Source organism: Myotis yumanensis, unplaced genomic scaffold (genome assembly GCF_028538775.1).
Source record: "Myotis yumanensis isolate MYYU_CA2020_CCGP unplaced genomic scaffold, mMyoYum1.0.hap1 SCAF_1, whole genome shotgun sequence".
Lineage (NCBI taxonomy): Eukaryota > Metazoa > Chordata > Mammalia > Chiroptera > Vespertilionidae > Myotis > Myotis yumanensis.
The window spans coordinates 72,134,974-72,160,002 of record NW_027223752.1 but is presented as its reverse complement, the minus strand read 5'-3'; the positions used below and the strand labels follow the sequence as shown (position 1 = coordinate 72,160,002).

Genomic DNA, 25,029 nt, shown 5'->3' with positions numbered 1-25,029 from the left:
TTTGCCCTACAAATGACTGTCTTCCCAACAAGATCCTAATGGATAGCTTCAAAAGCATGAACCACACATACACCTAATTGATAACTAAAAAATTAAGTTTACAGTTTAATTTTGACTTGTTCATCACCTGAATGCCTTACTTTCCAGCATACCGCAATAGTCAAATGGAACCACAGTTTCTCACAGACACTGTTTGTGAAGAGAGCTTGAAGGAGGTATGTTAAGTATTTCTCATTTCTAATGCAACTAATTTCCCAGTTTTGTTTTTTCTTTTTTAATTTTTAAAAAATTATGAAATGTTTTGTTCATTTATTTATTTTTAATCCTCACCTGAGGATATTTTTCCCATTGATTTTTAGAGACAGTGGAAGGGAGGGAGGAGGGAAAGAGAGAGAGAAACATCGACTGAGAGAGACACATTCAATTGGTTGCCTCTCAAACCTGCAACCAAGTAATGTGCCCTTGATGGAATCGAACCCGAGACCCTTTAGTCCGAGGGTCGACACTCTAACCACTGAACATACCAGCCAGGTTATTAAATATTTTAAATATATAGAAGAGGAGTTTTCTTTTCTCTCTTGACCCAACATGGCAGTTAATTATATGAATATGAAGTAGAAATAATGATTAGAAAAACTCAGTTTTGTTATTTTTTCCTAATTCTACTGTTACTGAATAACCTTAAGAAATAAATTTTAGATAAAATCTGTTCATGTACAGCTTACAAAAGCTGGATAGTATTTCCACAAATATTTGCAAAATACTTTAAGCTGTTTAGAAAAAATGAGGTGGTTAAAATCAAAATGAGCTCACCTTAAATCAGCGGTTCTCAACCTGTGGGTTGCGACCCCTTTGGGGGTCGAACGACCCTTTCACAGGGGTCGCCTAAGACCATCAGAAAACACATATATAATTACATATTTTTTTTGTGATTAATTACTATGCTTTAATTATGTTCAATTTGTAGCAATGAAAATACATCCTGCATATCAGATATTTACATGACGATTCATAACAGTAGCAAAATTACAGTTATGAAGTAGCAACGAAAATAATGTTATGGTTGGGGGTCACCACAACATGAGGAACTGTATTAAAGGGTCTCGGCATTAGGAAGGTTGAGAACCACTGCCTTAAATGGTTATGCAAACTTTTTTTTTCTTCCCTCAGAAACTCAAAGATGGGAGAATAACAATAAAGGAATTCTTTATTCTTCTTCAAGTCCATATTTTGATACAGAAACCCCGACAGAGCACTCTCCCAACCAAAGTAAGTGCAATTTCTTGGCAAAATAGTTGCCTCAGTTAGAATATATTGTACTTATTTACTAAACTGCATCAAAGTAAGAATTTATTCAGAAACAAAAAGAAAATCTAAGGAAGCAAAATTTCCTATAGAAGTTTTCCTGTAATAGATACATTTGTGGTTAGCATAAAAACTGATATTTTTTATGTCATGGATTTTCATAAGGTGAAATTTTATTTTCTCATTCCTTGCCATCTATTTTGTTTTTGATACTTTTTCCTGAACATATGCTCTTTCCCACCATTAAACAAATCTAAAAATAGCAGTTTTTAATAAACATTTTTCAAAATAAATATGTAAGATCATAGAATATTTGAACAATACAACCAACAAACTAAAAAAGATTAATAGAAAAACTTGTAACTCTTTCATAAGAATTTTTTCCTTTTAGTCTGTTGAACATTTATAAAAATTAGTTATGCCCTTGCAACAAAGACAACATTAACAAACGGAAAAAAATGGAGATTTTATGGACCATGTCATCTGATCTTAATCCAATAAAATTAGTACTAATAAAAGGACTAAATATTCTTTAGGTTCTTAAAAATTAAGAAACACTTCTAAATAATTCTTTTTAAAAAAAATAGATATTTAAATTAATTTTATAGAGAAAGGTAGAGAGAGAGAGAGAGAGAGAGAGAGAGAGAAACATTAGTGAAGAGAGAGAATCATTGATCAGCTGCTTCCTGCACGCCCCCACACTGGGGCTTGAGCCTGCAACTTGGGCATGTGCCCTGACCGGGAATCGAACCATGACTTTCTGGTTCATGTGTTGCTGTTCAACCACTGAACCATGCTGGCCGGGCTAGATAATTCTTATATCAAAGAGGCAATCAAAACTATTTAGAAAGCAAAGGGAATACATTTAATACCAAATCTGTGGAACATACAGCAAAAATTAAGCTTAACAGGAAATTAAAAGTCTCATATCTCCTATATAATAAAACCCTAATATGCAAATCGACCAAATGGCGGAACGACTGGTCGCTATGATGTGCACTGACCACTAGGGGGCAGATGCTCAACGCAGGAGCTTCCCCCTCGTGGTTAGTGCGCTCCCACAGGGGGAGTGCCACTCAGCCAGAAGCCTGACTCATGGCTGGTGAGTGCAGCAGTGGTGGTGGGAGCCTCTCCTGCCTCCACTGAAGGCGGGCCGTAAGGAGCAAGGGGTCCCGAACTGCGAGGGGGGATGTCCGACTGCCGGCTTAGGCCCGATCCCCAGATATTGGGCCTAAGCTGGCAGTCGGACATCCCCTGAGGGGTCCCGGACTGCAAGAGGGCACAGGCCGGGCTGAGGTACCCTACCCCCTACCAGTGCACGAATTTCGTGCACTGGGCCTCTAGGCTATGTATATACAAGCCTAAGCGACCTTTACAACCGAATGACCGGTTGCTATATATATAACTATATCTATATCTATCTATCTATCTATCTATCTGTATATATATATACATATATATATACACACAAGCCTAAGCGACCTTTAAACTGAACGGCTGGTCGACCCATCGCTATGACGCACACTGACCACCAGTGAGCAGATGCTCAACGCAGGAGCTGCCCCCCTGGTGGTCAGTACTCTCCCACAGACAACCTTCTGCAGCTGGCCAACCTCCTGTGGTCCCTCCCCCTGGCTGGCCGCAGTCCCTCCCTCTGGCCAACCGGCCTCCAATTGGCCCAGATTGGGCCGGCAGCCAACCTCCTACAGTCCCTCCCTGCACTGGCCAGCAGCCTTCTGCAGTCCCTCCCCATGGCCGGCCAACATCCTCCCACGGTCCCTCCCCCCAGCTGGCCCTGATCGCCAGCCAGGCCTCGGGACCCCACTCGTGCATGAATTTGTGCACTGGGCCTCTAGTTGTTATAGAAGAGAGTCTAAAAATAAAGGAATTATGTTCATAGCAGTACAATTTACAATAACTAAGATCTGGAAACAGCCCAAATGCCCATCAGTAGATGAGTGGATGAAAAGGCTGTGGTACATTTATACCATGCAATACTATGCAGCAGTAAAAAAGAAGACTCTCTTACCCTTTGAGAGAGTATGGAGGGACCTGGATAGTATCATGCTAAGTGAAATAAGTCAGTCAAAGACAATTATCACATGATCTCACTCATATGGAATCTAATTAATAAAATAAACTGATGAATGGAGTTCAGAGACATGGAAGCATGAAACAGAATATAGAATCTCAGAGGGAAGGCGGGGGAGGGTGGGTGGGTGGGAGGTAATCAACCAAAGACCTTGTATGCATATATGCATAACCCATGGATGCAGACAGTGAGGTGGTGAGAGCCTGGGGTGGGGGGTGAGGGTGGGCTGGAGGGGCTTGATGGGGTAAAAAGGGGCATACATAATGCTTTCAACAATAAAGATTTTAAAAAATAGTAAAAATAAAAATAAAGGAATTATTAATACTTTAAGAAATTAGAACAATAAAATAATATACATAAAAAGGCAGGAAGACAATGCAGATAAATGGTAAAGCTAATGTATTTTTAGGTATTGATTTACTTCAAATAATGTATAGCCATTTTATTTTTATTTTTTTCCAGCTTTATTGAGGTATAATTGACAAATAGCACATAGCCATTTTAAAATCACTTAAAATCCCATGTGAGTGGAACATACAGTTTCCCTAAACATCTGTGGAAAATGGACTTTGATGACAGAGACTTGAATTCAAATTCCAACTTATAGCTTTACTGGGTATAAGAATTTTAATAGAGTATTCACATTTGTCTTTGTAGACTTTTAAAAATAGGCACTCTGAAACTTGAAACAGTTCTTAAACATGATTTATTCTCAAAATACCAGTTGTAAGGGACTGATTTTTTTTTTCCAGTTTACTATAAACACACAACCTACTCCAGAAGATCTGATGTTAAGTCAATATGTTTACCGACCCAAGATACAGATTTATAGAGAAGATTGTGAGGCTCTTCGCCAAAAGATTGAAGAGTATGAAAGTTTTCATTTTTTTGTGTTTGTTGGATGGGTGAACATCTGTGTGGTAAGGTTTTGATGAGAATAACAACATAGAAAAAAGTTGATGGCATTATCGGTGGTGTAGTACAGTATGTTTATAGAAAGAGCTTTGGCTTTCTGATTGAAGCTTAATCCTGTCTATGACACTAACTATGTAACATTATGTAAGTCATTTAACCTTTATTTCCACATCTATAAACTGGGAATAATAATACCTACTCAGCAGGTAGATATGAACAGTAGAAAATAGTGTATATAAAATGTTTTCATGCCATTTTTAGCAAAAAGTGTGTCCTCAGTGAACAGTAATTATTAAATTATGATATCATAAATTGATTGCAAAGGAACATCTTCAAAAGAGAGATGTGTCTTTATAGACTTATAGATAGTGCTTAAAATCAGGATTGCCTTAGGGTTTATAATTTTATCACATTTGCCTTTGATTTGCATGTATAAAAGAACATCCTTTCCTCAGACTGTAGTTTAGTGCTTTGGTATATATAGATGCTGCAGACTAATTTACAAATTTATACAGTATACCTAGATTCCCAAAAATAGAGCAGGACTTGCAACCAACCCAAAATAATGTTTATATCATACTTAAGTAGAACTATCCAACTAAATTTGAATCAATCTAACAAACAGAAAAGTATATAGTTTTAAAAATAGAGACTTTAGATGCTGTTAAATTATTATACTGCAGATTTGCCTGATTATGGCTTGTTTATTTAATAAATGTACATATTGAGCACCTAGTATATGTTAAGTCTAGGTACTGTTTTAGGTACTGGGGTTCTTCACTGAACAAGACAGACAAGTTTCTTCATGTTGTTTAAATGAGTTGGGCATCTGATGATTTGTTTGAGAATGTTTTATTTTGAATGAAATACAATGAATAGTCTGTTTAGATGTGGTCTACTATTTGATTTTGCACTTCTATACCTGTATATATCTTTGAACTCTGGTAGAGATTTATTTCTTGTGCTTATTAACAAAATATTAATAATATATCTTTGCTACTTTTATACATGCTATTCGGTAAAGGTGAGATAGGACTTTGAACTGAATTGGGAACTTCTGTTTAAAATAACTAGAGGCCTGGTGCACGAAATTCATGCACGGGTAGTGTCCCTAGGCCTGGCCGGCGATTAGGACCCATCTGTGGGGCGACCAGTGGGTTAATTGGGGGCCTCCACTGGCACCCACCTTGGCTGGCCTGGGGCCTGCAAGCTGGGGGCAGCTTCTGCATTGAGCGTCTGTCCCCTGGTGGTCAGTGTGCATTATAGCAACCGGTCATTCCACCAGTCATTCTGCTGTGTGGTTGACCTGCATATTAGACTTTTATTATATAGGCTAGTTATAGCTCTGGTGGGTGTCTCTCAGTGGTTAGAGCGTCGGCCTGTGCACCAAAGGGTCTTGGGTTCAATTCCCGGTCAAGGGCACATACCTGGGATGTGAGTTTGCTCCCCAACCCTGGTCAGGGCACATGCAGGAGGCAGCTAGTCCATGTGTCTCTCTTGCATCAGTGTTTCTCTCTCCCTCACTCTTTCCCTTTCTCTCTCCCTTCCACTGTGTCTGAAAAGAATGGAAAAAATATCCTCAAGTGAGAATTAACAAAAAAAGTAAATAACATCACAATTATGCATTGATAGGTCTTAAAGATTCTTTATTAGCATCATGTTTTCATATTGGAAAAAGCTGATGCTAATAATATTAGGCTGAGAATTCTATTTGTGAGAATTTTTGTTTTGTTTTTAAATATGATTTTTTTGATTTCAGAGAGGAAGGGAGAGGGAGATAGAGAATCATTGATTAGCTGCCTCTTGCACTGCCTACACTGGGGATTGAGCCTGCAACCTGGGCATGTGCCCTGACCAGGAATGGACGCTCAACCACTGAGCCATGCCAGCCAGGCAAGAAGCTTTTTTGATTCATAATCTTGAACTGTTCTACAAGTGTTGAAAAATAATAAGGCTGGTCACTATTCTTTAGTGAATTCCCCTCTTTTAATGTAGAAAAAGAACTAAGAAGATCTACTATGCCTGTAAATCTGAGTTGATTCATTGAAGCTGACTTCTGAACTCTATGCTAATTAACTTTTCTGTATTTTAGATTAAAGCTTTCTGTATTGAACCAAGATAAACTGTTGACTGATGTAAACAGGAACCTATGGGGAAAAATGAGACATTGCTCTGATGAGGAGGTATGTTTGTGTCATTTTCTGAATGGGAATCAGTATAGACATTTTGAACAATTCTTATTATGAAATAGACAATTATTACTTGGTAATTAGTGATGAGTTCAACTTACTTCTCAGGTATATGTTACCAAGGATTTATTTAAGTATACATGAGTAATTGTTAATACATAATTTTTTCAAACCTGAAATTATCAATTTAATATATGAAATATAATTGAAGTTTATTTAGAGTTCTCTCCTTGTTTGCCTTTCACTTAGACTTACATGAGGAAAGATTTAATTTATCAAATAATAAGTTACTCATTTCTTATGTGCCCTAATATATTTAAAGAGTTTTAGTAGAGCCTGTCATTTTTAAATTTGTAATATAAATAAAGTGAATTAAAAGCAGGAATCAAAATTAAAATTTTTGGTTGTGCTTGTAAACTATTAAATGGAATTAAATTTGCAAATGAGAAATGCCCTGTCTTAGGAATCAGAGTCTAGAATGGGCAAAGCTTAGTGTGTATCCTCTGAACCAGCCTTCTCAGATCATTTGCTTTTTCAACTCGTTTTAGTACATTGTAGCCTTTGACTTTTCCTTACAGCTGAAGGCCTTTGGAATTTACCTGAACAAAATAAAATCACATTTTACCAAGATGACTAAAATCTTCACTCACCAAGGAAAAGTGACTCTCTATAGCAAACTGGTACAGTCAGCTCAGGTAATTTGACACAGTTAATAACATAGAAAGAAAGATCTATTAACACGTTAAGTGCCCAATCTGTTTTGTCTTCTGGACGGAAAGTATAGTGTCAGGGCGCTTAATGTGTTAAAATTACTTTATGGTAATTTTACTAATATGGGCCTATTTCTTATCTCAAATTTGTTATCCATTATACATATTGAAATAAAACAATATAGGATTCTGATCTTTCATTGCTAAGGACTATACTATAGTATTATTTTCCATATAGTTCATACCTAGCTGTGTACATTTGTGTATGTGTTTAAAGAAGCATGTCCCAAAATGATTGTTCCTTAAGAAAGGTTCCCTATTTAAAAACTTTCTATTAACAAATCTGGGAAATGTAACATGTAATATTACCCTTTTGAGAAATTATAATAGATACCATATTAATGTCTTTCTTTAACAGTCTAAAAAGAAAAAAATATACCATAATTCTATTGGGCCAGTGTTTCCCATATTCATTTGACCATAGAACATTATTTAATGAACTCTTTTTTTTTTTTTTTTAAGTAAAATTTAAGTCTAGACTGGCAACTTTGACCTTCATTTTAAGATCTGCCTGTTTATAATTTAGACATAGCAGTTATATCAGCTGTTTGAAACATGATAATGTTATAATGTTTTGTTTGGAACTTTAACTTGACAGTCTATAATATTGTGTGTTTAGAATGAGAGGGAGAAACTTCAGTTAAAAATAGATGAGATGGACAACATACTTAAGAAGATTGCTAACTGTCTCACTCAGGTGAAAATAGGTAAAGTATTTGGAAATTTTTTCAAAAGAAAATTTAATTTTATCTAAATGCTTCCTTTCGTACAGATTGCTATTATCACTATGCTGAAGCCTTGTATCAGTAGCTTGAGATATTAAATTAGATCAAATTAAAGCTCCTTTACTATACTCCTTCATAACACTATCAACAAGAGATGCCCAAAATTGGAAAGCTCTTCATAACCTAGACCAGTGGTTCTCAACCTTCCTAATGCTGCGACCCTTTAATACAGTTCTCATATTATGGTGACCCCAACCATAACATTATTTTCATTGCTACTTCATAACTGTAATTTTGCTACTGTTATGAATCGTCATGTAAATATCTGATATGCAGGATGTATTTTCATTGTTACAAATTGAACATAATTAAAGCATAGTAATTAATCACAAAAACAATATGTAATTATATATGTGTTTTCTGATGGTCTTAGGCGACCCCTGTGAAAGGGTCATTTGACCCCCAAAGGGGTCGCAACCCACAGGTTGAGAACTGCTGACCTAGACTATAATCTGTTTTTTTGTGTGTGGTTTTTTTGTTTTTGTTTTTTTTTTGGATGTGGGTATCCAATTGGTCATTGGTTTTGTTTTTCTTTCTTTTTTTTTTTAAGATGCCAATTTTTTAAAAATTTATATTTTATTGATTTCAGAGAGGAAGGAAAGGGAGAGAGAGAAACATAATTGATGAGAGAGAATCATTGATTGGCTGCCTCCTGCACGCCCCTACTGGGGATCTAGCCCACAACCGGGCATGTGCCCTTGACTGGAATCGAACCTGGGACCTTTCAGTCCACAGGCTGATGCTCTATCCACTGAGCCAAACTGGCTAGGGCTGTAATCTGTTTTTAATAGATGAACTTATCTCCATTTAAAAATGAGCCTTTTGCTCTGGCTGGTGTAGCTCAATGGCTGAGCAATGACCTATGAGCAAACGGGAACATTGTCTGAGGTAAAGCTGGAGATGTCACTAAGGGCCAGGCCAAAGAGGTTCTCTTAAGGAATTTCGACTTTTTTAAAGAATAGTGAATAGGCATTTGAAGGGTGTTAAGCACTGGCTGAAGTGTAGAGATGGGATTTGAATAAATCAAGAGTAAATGTACTAGTAAGACTGGTATAGTTAAGAAAGGACAGTACCCTGGCAGGGTAGCTCAGTTGGTTAAGAGCATACACCGAGGTTTCAGGTTTGATCCCCAATCAGGGCACATACAAGAATCAACCAATGAATGCATAAACATGTGGCACAACAAATCGATATTTTTCTCTCTCTCAAATCAAATTTTTAAAAAATAAAGTATGGTAGCTTATATTAAGGAAAGCTGGTGATGGTGGAGGAAAAAAAAGATTCAACAAAATAATTTTTTGAGGTAAGAATCTAGACTTGGTTTGGATTGGGAGGAGAGAACGGAATTTTAAGGATGACTCCAAGGAGTGTTTGTGTTTTTTTTTTTCTTCATTGTTGACACTATTACTGGATGACTCCAAGGTTTGAGAAACAAATTAAATAAAAAAATTTAAATGTATGTGCATGCAGTATCTGTTCTTGCTTAGTCCACAGGGTTATTGTTAGGGTTGCCTAACAATAATTTTGATTATGAAAATTTATATAAATAATTTCCAATTCAGAATGGTCCTTGAAAAGCTGCTACTGGAGATCATTGTTATCTGGCTCAAAGTTCAGTTGTCTGCTACTAGAAGCAAGTTTTTGTATGAAATTATGTCTCAGTGCTTTATTGGCAAGAAAAGGTGGGATAATGATGAGTGTTTGTCAGATATTCTTAAATCATTTTAGGAGCATTTTTCTTTTCATGTCCAGTTTTTAAATTATTTTTAACTGGGTTATTCTAATGCACATTGTCTACTTTAGAAAGTAAGAATTTAGAGAATGAAGAGAAAGACAATCCTGTGGAAGAATGGGATTCTGAAATGAGAGCTGCAGAGAAAGGTAACTGAATTAATCAAAAAGATAAATAGGGGAACACACCCTTTTGTTCTATGATTATTTAGGTGACATTAATTGAGCTAGAATTTTCAATAAATGGATGATTTTTGTAGCAACATTTTAGTGTGTCTACTCTGATTTGTTTTTATTTTTCTTTTCAAAGAACTGGAACAGCTGAAAACTGAAGAAGAAAAGCTTCAAAGGTCAGCCTTCATTTTGAGTGTTAAAAAATATGCAAAACTTCATTAGGGTAAATGACTTTCTACCCCCCAAAACTGATAAGATTGGGAACATGATTATTGACTAAGGCTGACTCAGGGCTTTGACCTTCACCCCGAGGTTGACAGTATTTTCTAAGCACTATTGTTGACAGGGCATTACTTCAAGGCAGTATTTCTCAAGTTTGAATAATAACAGGATCTTTTTTTTTTTTAATCCTCATCCGAGATATTTTTTCATTGATTTTTAGAGAGACAGGAAGGTGGGAGGTGGGGGAGAGACATTGATATGAGAGAAAAACATTGATTGCTTGCCTCCCACATGAGCCCCGACTGGGGCCAGGGATTGAACCTGAAATCCAGGTATGTGCCCTGACTGACAATTGGACCCAAGACCTTCTGGTGTACGGGATGACACTCCTACCAACTGAGCGACACTGGCCAGGGCTCAGGATCCTTTTAAAGGAAATAAACCTAGCATTAAACTATTTTTATAGTATACTTAAGTAAATATAAAAAGAGGTGTATATTTCTTATACTCATGAATTTTATTTAACTAAAAGACTAAGATCAAATATAAATAATGACAAAACCAGTAAAATTACAGTTGATAACATTAATTTGACAGGTGATATTGTTTGGTTGAAATTAAATTGATTCTAGCAAAATGACTAATAAAGCATCAGTTCTATTTAGATCTAAAAAACTAAATTAAACCAAATGAAGGCACTGAAATTATGGTATGTCTCAGTTTTAAGGTAGGCAATCTCATAATCTGCATTATGCTTATATTTTATTATAAAAATGAAAATGTAAATTTTAATAATCTCAAAGAACATGAGAAACCCTAAGGGTATCTTTATGGATTCTAATTTGAGAGCCATTGATTTAGGCCTTTTCTAAATAGACCTATGTTTCTAGATTAATGCTCTTTCTAAAAACCCATTTGAGAATGCAAATGGATGCCATTCACCTCTTTGGGGAGCCATCTAGCATGTAACTTCTTGTCATAAACCTTTTATTTTAATAGCGTATGAATTCTCTAACAATGGACTTACCTTTCTGTGAATACTTTTTTTGTAGAAATCTCTCAGAACTAGAGGTACAGAAAGAGCAGACCCTTGCTCAAATAGACTTCATGCAAAAACAAACAAATACAACTGAAGAGCTGCTGGATCAGTTGAGGTAAGGAAAAACTAGTGTCATTAGTTTGCATTTTATCCTGTGCCTTTGTGGTTGTCTAAACCTACTTGAGCATTTGACATGTGTTTGTAGTGTGTATCACTGTTTTTAACCAATGTAGCCTCAAAAACAGTTAATGTACTCAATACTAAGTTGAAAGTATACAAGGTGAAAAAAAAAGAGAGAGACATCTGTAATACTTTCAATAATAAAAATAGGTGGGTACCTTTCTCAGTTCTGGTGCTCTTTGCTGGGTGGCCCTGCTTTGGGATTAGACTCCAGAATTCTCAATGGCAAACCCCCCAGCTGAAATATTTCTCCAGAACTTTAGTTGCTGTTTGTGGGAGCCCGGCCAGCCCTTTTGCGCCTCCACCCCTCCTACCAGTCTCTATGTGGTTTTCACTTTCCATCCTCGGTTATCAGGGTTCTCTCCAGTGAGTCTTCAATTATTTATTCAGGAAGTTTTTCTGTATTTTAGTTACAATTTCAATTTGGTTCTGGGAGCATGTCCGTGCAGCATCCACTTACTCTACTGCCATTTTTAATCTCCTCAGCAATAAAGTTAAAATTAAAAAAACAAAACAAAGAAAGAACATATACAATATGAGAGAGCTGTGGAATTAAAATTTTAAAATATTGCTTATTTCTTTCAAAAGCATCTTTGTACATTCACAATATTTGAATTAAAATGTTGTCTCCTGCCCTGCCGGCGTGGCTCAGTGGGGTTGAGCGTCAACCTATGAACCAGGAAGTCACGGTTCAATTCCTTGTCAGGGCACATGACTGGGTTGTGTGCTCGGTCCCCAGTAGGGGTGTGTGCTCGGTCCCCAGTAGGGGTGTGTGCAGGAGGTAGCCAATCAATGATTCTCTCTCACCATTGATGTTTCTATCTCTCTCTACCTCTCCTTCTCTGAAATCAATAAAAACATATATTTTTAAAATGTTGTCTTCTGCCCTGGCTGGTATGGCTCAGTTGGTTGAGCCTCATCCCATGTACCAAATTCCCAGTCAGAGCACATACCTGGGTTGCAATCAGGGCACATTCCAGAGTTGCGGGCTTGATCTCCAGTAGGAGGAATGCAGGAAGCAGCCAATCGATGTTTGTTTCTCTTTCTCCCTCTCCCCCTGTCCCTTCCAATTTCTCTAAAAACAATAAAAACATATACTTTAAATATATATATATTGATTTCAGAGAGGAAAAGAGATAGAAACATCAATGATGAGAGAGAATCATTGATTGGCTACCTCCTGCATGCCCAACACTGGGGATAGAGCCTGCAACCCGAGCATATGCCCTGACTGGGATTTGAACTGTGACCTTCTGATTCATATGTTGACACTCAGCTACTAAGCCATGCTGGCCAGGCAATAAAAACATATTTAATAAATAAATAAGTTGTCTCCCAATCCAGTCAAAAACTAGCAGCTGCTGCTGGTACTTTTTGGGTGGTATCTGAAGTTAACTCTCTTCTTTTATCTCAAAAACAAATTTTTTTGACTTGTTTATCTCTCCAGCTTGTCTGAATGGGATGTCACTGAGTGGAGTGATGATCAAGCTGTATTCACCTTTCTTTATGACACAGTAGAACTCACCATCACTTTTGGAGAGCCAGTAGGTGAGTAGCAAAAGTAAGATAATTCTGCAGAAAACTTTATGGCTAAACTCAAATCTTTATTTTAATATAATAACTATTAACATTAAAGCACTACTGAAACTCTTAGAAGAGGTGGTCACCTCAATTAGTGAGAATAGAATTTTTTATTTTATTAGATAAAGAGTAAAATAAAAATTCAGCCTGGCTGGTGTGCTCAGTGGTTGAGCATCGGACCATGAACCAGGTCAAAGTTCGATTCCCAGTCAGGGCACATGCCTGGGTTGTGGGCTTGCTCCCTAGTAGCGGGTGGGCAGGAGGCAGCCTCTCTCATCGATGTTTCCCTCTATATCCACCTCCCTTCTTTTCTGAAATCAGTAAAATTATATATACTCTAAAAATTCAGCTAAAGAAAGTGCCCTTTGTACAGTAGAAATTTTGCCTATCCAAATATTGATCAATATGCTATTCAAATCTATTTACTGTGAGTTCCTTCTGTGTCTTTTGTGATAGAGAATTTACTCTAATAGCTGGTGACTCTTTTTTTTTTTTTAAAATATATTTTATTGATTTTTTACAGAGAGGAAGGGAGAGAGATAGAGAGTTAGAAACATCGATGAGAGAGAAACATCGATCAGCTGCCTCCTGCACATCTCCCACTGGGGATGTGCCCGCAACCCAGGTACATGCCCTTGACCGGAATCGAACCTGGGACCTTTCAGTCCGCAGGCCAACGCTCTATCGACTGAGCCAAACCGGTATTGGCTAGCTGGTGACTCTTGACTGTATTTTTGTACTTCAGTTAATCTAAAAGTTAATTGGAAGTCCCGCATATATTGGTGGGCTCATCAGAGTAGGTAGACATCACTATATGGTGACTGGAGAGAGTACTAGCTGTTTTGTTGGATTTGTCTGTTAGTATCTTTAGGTCTTTTCTCTTGAAACAGTTAATTTCATCATAGCCAACCATGGGTAAACATGGCCAAATTGGAATTAAGGATCTTTATATTCTTCCAGCCTCTAAACATGTCTCTCTTGAAAAGTTCCTTTTCTCAGTGAATAGCATTAACTTCCATTCAGGTCCAAAATTAAAACTTAGGAATCACTCTATATCTCTTTCTCCCTACCAGGTATATTTAAATCATTAATAAGACTGATTTTAACTTAATATTAATCCACTTTTTTTTTGCCTCTTCTGTCCATAGTCATCTCTAACCTAGATGGTCTTTCTGGATCTTCTCTTTTTCCTTTCCAATTCATTCTCCTTCTGTAGCTATAATGATTGTTGGAAATCTGATCATGCACCTACTACTCTTAGACTAATGACCAAAATATTTAACATAACCTATAAAGCTCTTTTTTCCTCCTTTTCCTGCCTCTTCTTACATTGTTATATTTATGTCAGGAACAATGAATTTCTTTTATTTCCTTAAAACAGGGGTGGGGAAACTTTTTTCTGCCAAGGGCCATTTGGATATTTATAACATCATTCACCATACACAATTATCAACTTAAAAATTAGCCTGCTCATATTTGGTCAAATATTTAATTAACTCGCCCCTAATGCCTGGCAGGGTCAGACCAAATGATTTCACAGGCCTTATATGGCCCATGGGCCAGATGTTCCCCACCCCTGCTTTAAAAGATCATGGTTTTTTATTCTCAGTCATATTCTATTTTACTTCAGCACCTACATACTGATGTTTGTTTGTTTTAAATATATTTTATTGATTTTTTACAGAGAAGAAGGGAGAGGGATAGAGAGCCAGAAACATCGACGAGAGAGATCGATCAGCTGCCTCCTGCACGCCCCCCAGTGGGGATGTGCCCGCAACCAAGGTACATGCCCTTGACCGGAATTGAACCCGGGACCCTTGAGTCCGCAGGCCGACACTCTATCCACTGAGCCAAACCGGTTCGGCATACTGATGTTTTTTATTCCTGGGAGCTCTTTCCCTGTCTTAGTCCATTTGGGCTGCTATAATAAAAATACCATAAACTGAGAAGCTTTTAGGCAACAGATGTTTATCACAGTTCTGGAAGCTGGAAATCTGAGATTAGGAAGCCAGCATGGCCAGGTGAGGGCCCTATTCCAGGCTGCATGCTTCTGATTGTATCCTCACATGACAAAAGGCCAACCTAGCTCTCTAGGATCTCTTTTAGAAGAGGTCTCTACTCACATGACCTACGCACCTCCCAAAGGTCCCACTTCCTTATACCATCACGTTGGACATTAGGATTTCAACATACAAATTTGGAGGAAACACAAATGTTTAGATAGCACCCCCTCTTCACTACATAAGTTTCTAATAATTCTTGTAAGCACAGCTTAATTATCACTTTCTCAGGAAAGTTTTATCTATTATACCTATTCCCTCTGCTACTTGCCCTCCTGTTACATGTTCTCATTGCTTCCTGAAGTTTTCCTTGATAATTTTTATTACAGTTTGTAGTTCTTGGTGTGTTTATTACTGCAGTTATCTGTGTGTTCCCCTGAACTGTAAGCTTCCTAAGAGAATAGATCGGGGTGGGCAAACTTTTTGACTCGAGGGCCACAATGGGTTCTTAAACTGGACCGGAGGGCTGGAACAAAAGCATGGATGGAGTGTTTGTGTGAACTAATATAAATTCAAAGTAAACATCATTACATAAAAGGGTACGGTCTTTTTTTTTTTTAGTTTTATTCATTTCAAACGGGCCGGATCCGGCCCGAGGGCCGTAGTTTGCCCACAGCTGGTATAGATTGATTGTGTCTATTTGTCTCATGATTGTATCCAAAGTAAAAAGAATCAGAATTTGAGAGATGGGAGATAACTCTAGAATCTGGCGAAGCAAGCAACTATTCTGGTTACCTAAAACTCATTACTGTAATACTAAAAACATAAATGATTTTTACTGTATTTGGGCAAAGATAGTAGGTGTGGGAGGTCACAACCTCTTTATATGGTTCCTGAAAATAATATCTTTGCACACCAGTTAAGGAGCAAAGGAGGAGGCCTTTATAAGTATATTATAAATATATTACACCTTAAGTTTCTTTCTTTCTTTTTTTTTTTTTTAAATATATTTTATTGATTTTTTACAGAGAGAAAGGAAGAGGGACAGAGAGTTAGAAACATCAATGAGAGAGAAACATCGATCAGCTGCCTCCTGCACACCCCCCACTGGGGATGTGCCCGCAACCAAGGTACATGCCCTTGACCGGAATCGAACCTGGGACCCTTGAGTCCGCAGGCCGACGCTCTCCACTGAGCCAAACCGGTTACGGCTTAAGTTTCTTTCAAAGGCCTGCCAATCAGTATAGTTCAGCAGTCGAGGGGAGCCTTTACCATATAGAGAGAATAATATGATTCAAGTATATACCTTCAACTGCCTATGAAAATGTTCTGCTACCCAGAAAGAGTAGGACTCCAAAGTCCTTGAGTTGTATATAGTTTACAATCAGACAATGAAAAGAAATACTGTCCTTATTCTGATTCTTCCTAGTTGGTCTCCCTTTCCTGAACAAGGCTAATAGGAGGATTGTTGACCTGAATTTTCAGTCTCTGTTAGATGGTAAGTTCAAAGCATTTAAGCCATTAAAAATGTGTTGGAAATTTACAAGAGTGAATTGCTTCTTGAGAATTCTCACATACTAAGTTAAATATAAACATAATAATAATTTGTCTTTAGAAATGTGTAGTAGAAATAGACTGCTAGGATAATGTTCCAAATATTGGGTAGGTTTTAAAATAAATTATTTTTTTAATTATGACTAAGCCTTGAACAGTGATTAATAATAGCTAATTCCATAATCTAAAAATTACCATTGTGAGTATTTGTTCTCTATTAGGCATGTGTATTACTTACATCAACACCATGAGGAAGGTATTATTCCCCATTTTACAAATTAGGGGCCTACAGCTCAAAAGAAATATGTGTTGTGCTTAGGATCATTCAGGTAGTAAGGAAAGAAAGGATTTAAACACAGGTTTATGTTACATTTAAACCTATGCTCTTAACCAAGTTTTATTCTGTATGTGATAAAAACTTATATTTTTATAAGAATGTCTTATGTGAATCATATATTCTGATTCATGTGTTTGAAAATAAAGATATTTAGACACCTAGTAGTTTGAAGGTATTTTTAGTTTGTATAATATTTCTAGTTTATATATTTTTCTTTTTTCTAGCTTATATATTTATATAAAATATTTGAATAATTAATACCCTGCTTTTGGTTTATTTTCTTCCTTCCTCAGAGGATAAAGCTCCTCCTTCCTCCCTTTTAGTTCATAAGCTTATTTTTCAGTATATTGAGGAACAGGAATCCTGGAAGAAGAAATGTACAACACAGCATCAGGTATCCAAGGTAAATTCTAATTGAAGTATATAAAGGCAAATTATGTTATCTGTCCCAAAAAGCAAAACTAAATTTTATTTGTGTAATAGTGTATCATGAAATGATAAATATATTAAATCATTTAACTGTGGGGGATTCTTTATTAAAGAGCCACTAAACACTGAAATGTTTTTATAATTTTTTTTTCTTTTGTTTTTCCTAGATGCTTCAAGAAATCTCACTGGTAGTAAGCCATTGCAGACTCCTTGGAGAGGAAATTGAGTTTTTAAAGAGATGGGGACCAAATTATAACCTAATGAACATAGATGTAAATAATACTGAGTAAGTATAGTTCTCTAGGGCTGCCATACAAGTGTACTACAAATTGGGTAGCTTAAACAACAGAAATTTATTATCTCACAGTTCTGGAGGCTGGAAGTCTGAGAGCAAGGGGTCAGCATGGTTGGTTCCTTTTGAGGGCTGTGAAAGAGAATCTGTTTTATGCCTCTCTCGTAACTTCTGGTGATTTGCTGGCAATATTTGGCATTCCTTGGCTTGTAAATATGTAACACCACCATCTGCGTTCATCTTCACATGATGTTCTTCCTGTGTGTACGTTTATGTTCAAATGTCCCGTTTATAGGGACACCAGTAATTTTGGATTAGGAACTCTCCATACTTCAGTAGACCTCATCTTAACTGCAATGACCTTATTTCTAAATAAGGCCACATGCTGAGGTGCACTGGGGTTAAGGCTTCAACATATGAATTGGGGGGAGGGCACAGTTCAATCATAAAAGTAAATAGTAGAAAACTTTTAAAAATATTTTAAATTTCATAACTAGTAATGAAAAGCCAACCATAATAATATTTTGTTCCAGATGTTATACCTTCGGTCTGTCTGATAAGGACAAAAAATAATGTTCACCTGCCCTGCCAGTGTGGCTCACTTGGTTAAGCATCGTCCCATGTACCTAGAGGTCACCTGTTCGATTCCTGGTCAAGGCACATGCCCAGGTTGTGGTCTTGATCCCCAGTAGGGGGGCATGCAGGAGGTAGCTGCTCTCATATTGATGTTTCTATCTCCCTCTCCCTTCCTCTCTCTCAATATCTGTAAAAACATATTTTTAAAAAAGGAAAAATAATGTACACCTAAGTTTCACGTGCCATTGTAAAAGGAAAGTATATTTGTGTTTTATTCTGGTTTTGTTTTGTATTTTAATTGAGGATTTTGTCTTTTACAGATTGAGGCTTTTATTCTCCAGCTCTGCAGCATTTGCAAAGTTTGAGATAACGTTGTCTCTCTCAGCACATTATCCATCTGTCCTATTACCTTTCTCCATTAAAAATCACCTTGGAAACATCAGGTGAGTGAAGGGCCAGCAGGATAGCACTTCCAATTACTGTTTTACCTCTGTTATATTATTTGAAAGATCCTTCAAAGTGGTCAGCAAATGACAGATCATAATGAGAGTCAAATGTTACTTATCTCTGACTTCATTTTGAGGAATTTGTTCTTTTAAGGTCAGTGACGTTCACTGCTATGTCCAGAGGCTGCTGGAGACCACTGGTCTGTTTTTTCATACTAGATCCACTTTTTAAATCCTCTTACCTAAAATAGGAATTAAGGAAAAAATCCTGCATAAGGATAGCCCAGGTCATATATGAACACCTTTTATGCTCTTAAAACAGAATAATCATTTAAAAAGCTGTGCAGTCATAATGCTTTTCTCAATTAGCCTATAGAACAAGACCTATTTAATTCCTACTATATATTGTGTGACTTTTTAGACACACTGCTGACAGATTGTAAAATGGCAGAATTTAGAATGTGCGCACCTCAAATACATCAGCAAATACCAACAGTCCAACAGTTTAGATTTTTATAGCCAGAGAAAGCAGCTAGGCCAAGATAACTCATAATTGCATGTAAAATTGGTTCTTAGGCTTTGTTTTTAGACTCTCAGTTCAAACTGAATAGTTTAATTACTTCCAGAAATGCCTATTTGTGCTTCCTGGGAGACTCAGAGACTATACAGAGCAAAACAAAACAAAACACGAGTTCCACTGAAATGGAGATAAGTGTAAGTTTCCAGAAAAATTAATTAACCTTTTGTTCTTTCCAGCCATGATGAAATCTCTGCCCTTCTATCTAAAGTGCCACTGGAGGACAACTACCTAAAGAATGTAGTCAAGCAAATTTACCAACATCTGCTTCAGGGCTGCAATTTCCACCAAGAGACCCTTGGACCACAGCTGTAACAACCAAGCACAGTACACTTAATAATGATTTATGTTGGAGTCTCCATTGCTGTTTAATTTTCATCTTCAGGTCCTAGAAAGAAGCCTAGTAAAATTCCTTCTGATGATTTTCTAGTTAATTGGTAGGGTTAATTTTTAAAGCTCCACGGTCAGGAATAATGAAAGGCCTCAAATAGCCTGCTATCAACTTGCTTATTTTTCTACTAAAAGTTTAAGTGGTAGGAAGTGTAATTTTGTAGGGAAAGATCATTGATTTTGGCCCAGTATATATATGTAAATATATTAATATTGATTTTGTGTTTGTGATGTAGTAAGGAGATATATAGAAATTCCCAGTGATGTTTAGAGAGATACCATAAGGCAGTTTCTGTCTTTCTGAAGGTTGCCTTACAGCGATATTCTCAACTCCTTTTATTAAATAATTACACTTTAAATAATATAACACCCAAAACAGCAGTTTTGTCAAATTCTGGCAATAGTAATGAATTTAGTATAAGTATTGGTTTTTGAAGCTATACCTTCCTTAATATAAAAAAATAAAAATATCCATTTATATTGACTGCGCATTATCTGTGATATAAACAAATAGAAAAGACTCTTACCCAAACTTTAGTCAAATCCTAATCATGACCATTTTTGTTTATATTTAATTCTAAACTAAAATATATTAGCATTTTTAAACTAATTCATCTTAAAATTCTACTTTATATTTGAAGATCAGGTTAAAGTCCTGTGTTTCTCTCTTGGTTTGCTTTGAACTTCTGAGTTATTAGTCAAAAGATTACATGGTCTTTTAAGCTTTAAAAGTCAACACAACTAATTTGCCATACAAATCAAGATGTAGATGTTCCCTATTCCATGACCTCCTTGAAAAACTTTTAAAGTTACCAATATGCTCTGTCTCCCAGGTAACTTAAATTTCTTTTCTTACTGGAGTTGTTTTATTTCTTTTCTGTAAGCCTAAAAGTAGAAGTTTTATTTTATGCATTTTGGTAACCTGGAATTATCAGTTCCAAAATGATTTGGCTTGTAATGATGATTTCTGCTTTCTTGTGTCTGGAGTACATAATTGTAATATTTACTTAGTTATTGATTTTTATTTTTTTCAAAATATTGCCTATTTTTAAAATTTTTGGAAGTTTTCCTTTACTGATTGGAAGCAGATTATTTTTTGCACTATTAAAATAAGTTTATTATATGAAATATTTTTTAAGCAGCATCTCCTTATGAATTAAAGAGTGTTTTTACATCTATCCAAAAGACCTCTGAAGGTATGACAAAGAAAACTCCCTCTAGGTGTATCAGAACAATACTCTCACCAATTGAGCTACCCAGCCAGGACTAGTATTAGTTTTCTTTTAATATATTTTTACTAGAAGCTCAGTACACAAAAATTTGTTCACTCGGGGGGGGGGGGAGGGGTCCCTCAGCCCGACCTGGCCCTCTCGCAATCTGGGACCCCTCGGGGGATATCCACCTGCTGGCTTAGGCCCGCACCCCAGGGGATCGGGCCTAAGCTGGCAGTCAGACATCCCTCTGACAGCCCGGGAGCCCTCAGGGGATGTACACTTGCCAGTGGGGAGCAGGCCTAAGCTGCAATCGGACATCCTTAGCACTGGCAGCTGTCAGCCTGGCTTGTGGCTGAGCAGAGCTACCACTGTGGGAGCGCACTGACCACCCGAGGGCAGCTCCTGCATTGAGCGTCTGCCCCCTGGTGGTCACTGTGTGTCATAGTGACCAGTCATTCCCAGTCATTCTGCTGTTAGGGTCAATTTGCATATTACCCTTTTATTATATAGGATTGATTTCAGAGAGGAAAAGAGAGGGAGAGAGTTAGAAACATCACTGATAAGAGAGAATCATTGATCGCCTGTGTCCTGCACACACCCCTACTGGGAATCAAGCCCACAACTGGGGCATGTGCCCTTGACTGGAATCGAACCTGGGACCCTTCAGTCCACAGGCTGATGCTCTAGCCACTGAGCAAAACTGGCTAGGGCTAGTATTCTTATTTTTAAAAATGTTTAACCTCAATCTAATCATGAGGAAGGAAGTAACTAAATCTAGATTGTGGGACATTTTTTAGAAACCTGGCTTGAACTCTTCAAAAATGTCAATGTCATGAAATAAAAGCAAAACAAAAAGACAGGGGAACTCTCCTAGATTACAGGAGACTAAAGAGACAAAACAAACAAACAAACAAACCAATGCTTAATCCTTGATTGAATTCTGTATTAAGAAAACAACATATAGCCCTAGCTGGTCCCAGGTTCAATTCTGGTCAAGGGCATATGCCCAGTTTGCAGTCTCGATCCCCAGTAGGGGGCATGCAGGAGGCAGCAGATCAATGCTTCTCTCTCATCATTGATGTTTCTGTCTCTCTCTCCCTCTCCCTTTCTCTCTGAAATCCACAAAAATATCCTATATAATTAAGAGGCAATATGCAAATTGACCCTCACACCCTCACAAGATGGCTGCCTACAACCAGGCCAGCAAGGGGGTTAGTGAGGGACAACCAAATGACTGAACAAGCAGGCTGCGTGTATTGACCAGGCCGGCAAGGGGATTAGTGAGGGATGACCAAACAACTGAACAGCAGGCTACATGGGGTGACCAGGCCAGCAAGGGAGGGCAGTTGGGGGCAACCAGGCCAGCAGGGGGTAAGTTATAAGTAACCAGGCCAGCAGGGGGGGCAGTTGGGGACAACCAGGCCGGCAGGAGGGGGGCAGTTAGGAGCAATCAGGCCGGCACGCAGAGGCAGTGAGGAGCGATCCGGCTGGCCGGGGGGATGGGGGGGGGGAGTTAGTTAGGGGCGACCAGGCAGGCAGGCAGGTGAGCGATTAGGAGCCAGCGGTCCAGGATTGTGAGAGGGATGTATGAAACCAATCAGGCCTAAACCGGCAGTCGGACATCCCCCAAGAGGTCCTGGATTGGAGAGATGTAGGCTGGGCTGAGGGCCCCCCCCCCCCCCCCCGCACGAATTTTGTGTACCGGGCCTCTAGTATTTTATAAGAGAAAAAGAGAAAAAAAACCTGTAAAGGATATTTTAGGGATACTTGGAAATTTGAATATAAACTATATATTAGATTATATTCTATTTTTTTTCACATTAATGGGAACAAGTCTTTATTAGGTAACTTTCAATATCAGAAAATTAAAACTGTTAGAATTATTTTTACAGAAAATATATACTATCAGTACTTTGGGCATCTTAAGTTAAAGGCCCTTTATCATAAAACTAGAGGCCCGGTGAACGAAATTCGTGCACGGGGGTGGGGGTGGGGTCCCTCAGCCCAGCCTGCACCCTCTGCAATCGGGACCCCTACACCTTTTTCTTATCTAGCTAACCTCTTCACATTTAAAAAAATTAACTGAAATACCACCTACTCTAGGAAATCCTCATTGAACAAATCTCTTTACAATGTGTACTAAGTATTTTCATAGTATACCATTCTTTTTCTTTAGCAGCAACTTAGAGTGGATGCAATGTGCTTCTCATTCTTGCGTCTGAAGTTTTTCTTGTTGCTCTTGTAATAGCGAAGCTTATCCAATTTAATTTGCCCTTCAAGGGCTTATATTTGGCTCAGTTTCTAGTTGGCTCCCTGCTTTTTTTAAGCAATAAATTTGGGTTGTGATAGTAAACCTCACTTGTAATCAAGCCTGTAGGTCTCCCTATCTGAATATTTCTATAATACCTATCACTTTAGCATACCAGAGATTGTGTTCATTTATAGAAAATAACAATAAATGTCACCTGATCATTTGATCTTCTAGTAATATTTTATAGTAAGATGTAATATTCTAGTAATTCAACTATTACAAAACTGAGACATAAAGAAATAAATCACATTGAACAATAAAGAATGTCTTAAATATCAAAGCATAGTACACTTAGGGCCTCCCTGTTCTGTACCTCAAATATCATAGCATAGTACACAGTTCACATGGAACTCAGCTTCCTTTAAAATAGGAAGGGATGTCATACTCATGAAGCAGCTACTTCCACACATTTTTTTAAATTTAATTCACAGGACATACTCTTTGTACTAATTGTTGGAAAATCACTCTAGCAATTGCCTCTGTTCTTCTCTGTATTGTTGCCTTACATTCTGATGTCATTATTGCCCTTTTATCATCCACTTGCTCTAATAAGATTGTGAATTATTTAGGCAGAGATCATGACTTGAGGTTGTGTTTCTCTGTCATGGTGCCTAGATGAATACTCAAATGCCATCCAGTCCAAATGACTGTGATGAGAGAGGCCCACCGTTGCTGGAGAACTCTGATTTTTATTTAAGGGGCCTCACTTGTTCTATGCCTTTACAGGGGGGTGAGTAGGGGCTGAGGGAATTTGGGGAAACCCAGACAGAATTCTCCTCCTGCAAGCTTTTGCTAAGCTGGCTCCCGGGACCGCTGGGCATTTGTCCAATTAAAACCCGGACACACAGCAATAACAAAGGCACTGGTCTCCTACTGCTAATGCGTGGGGATCAAACCCCAGCCTGCAGGAACTCACCCCGCAGTCAGGACCGGGCTGCTGGGTGGACCTGGGCTGGTGCTCCTAATTCTGGGGAGAGGGAGACTTCCTGTGACCCGGGAAACTATCAATCGAAAAATCAGAAGCACCGAGGATGATTCAAAAACATGAAAGATAACACTGGTGATTCCTTCAATCTCTGGGGTAAAAACAAACCAAAACAAAACCCTGAACTTGTACACACACGCGCGGAAAAACGTTGCTTAAGGAAAAGCAATTCAGACCCAGGCTGGAGGACTGCAGGCTAGAGGCCCCGAACTCCACACCATGCACCCGCACAGGTCCATAGCACAGGCTGGTCGGCGGAGTGGCTTCTTTGCCCAGGACCTCGGGTGGCTTGGCCTCTTTGCCCCGGGTCCACTGGGCCTCCCGCCCCCTGTGGGGCCATGGGATCTGCAGTGGCAGGTGGGCAGAGCAGCTGGCCCTGCCCCCGCTGTGGGCACTGTCATCTTGTTATGGTGAGATGGTCAATTTGCATATCCCCTCTTTATTAGATAGGATATATAGTTTTAAACTTTACTCTAATTGAATTTATAATCCCTATGACTTCCCTACATATACATAACAAAAGAGTAGTAAAATTAGCAAATACTAAACTATATGGATAATTTATCATTCTTAGTTTGTGGTTTTAGAAAGAGTACACGCACCTAATATATATGTCGATTCCTTGGCTTATTAGTTGCAGTGTACAATGCAAGAAAATACAAAATACATGCTTGGCAAACATTCATATCTACAAGACAGCACTAAGGATTAGGTTTCAATACTGACATTTAACTATCCTACAAGCAATTAGCATTACATCATAATATGCCATCAAGGCAATATTTTTTATACTGAAAAAAATCAAAATGAAAACCGTTATTTGTAAACTTTTATACAAAATGTAACTCTTCAAGTGAAAATAAAAAATAAAATGTGTTTATGTACTATTCAATACAATAGGATTGATTATATTCTTTGTGTTAGTGCAGTGGTTC

At 37.8% G+C, this 25,029-nt stretch overlaps 1 protein-coding gene across 3 annotated transcripts in view; it reads left to right on the top strand.

Moving 5' to 3' along the window:
- The window catches only part of KNL1 (kinetochore scaffold 1), a 75,149-nt gene extending 54,306 nt beyond the window's left edge, over positions 1-20,843 (top strand). For all 3 annotated transcript variants that reach the window (XM_070425088.1, XM_070425080.1, XM_070425094.1), the window contains 15 exons: positions 148-215; positions 1,171-1,269; positions 4,150-4,265; positions 6,405-6,495; positions 7,080-7,196; positions 7,891-7,978; positions 9,860-9,937; positions 10,098-10,137; positions 11,236-11,337; positions 12,850-12,950; positions 16,413-16,481; positions 17,168-17,277; positions 17,471-17,589; positions 18,492-18,614; positions 19,374-20,843. In XM_070425088.1, coding sequence (XP_070281189.1) covers positions 148-215; positions 1,171-1,269; positions 4,150-4,265; positions 6,405-6,495; positions 7,080-7,196; positions 7,891-7,978; positions 9,860-9,937; positions 10,098-10,137; positions 11,236-11,337; positions 12,850-12,950; positions 16,413-16,481; positions 17,168-17,277; positions 17,471-17,589; positions 18,492-18,614; positions 19,374-19,509 — 1,457 coding nt within the window. In that variant the 3' untranslated portion in view covers positions 19,510-20,843. The remainder of the gene's footprint in view (positions 1-147; positions 216-1,170; positions 1,270-4,149; positions 4,266-6,404; positions 6,496-7,079; positions 7,197-7,890; positions 7,979-9,859; positions 9,938-10,097; positions 10,138-11,235; positions 11,338-12,849; positions 12,951-16,412; positions 16,482-17,167; positions 17,278-17,470; positions 17,590-18,491; positions 18,615-19,373) is intronic.
- Positions 20,844-25,029: the final 4,186 nt, after the last annotated feature.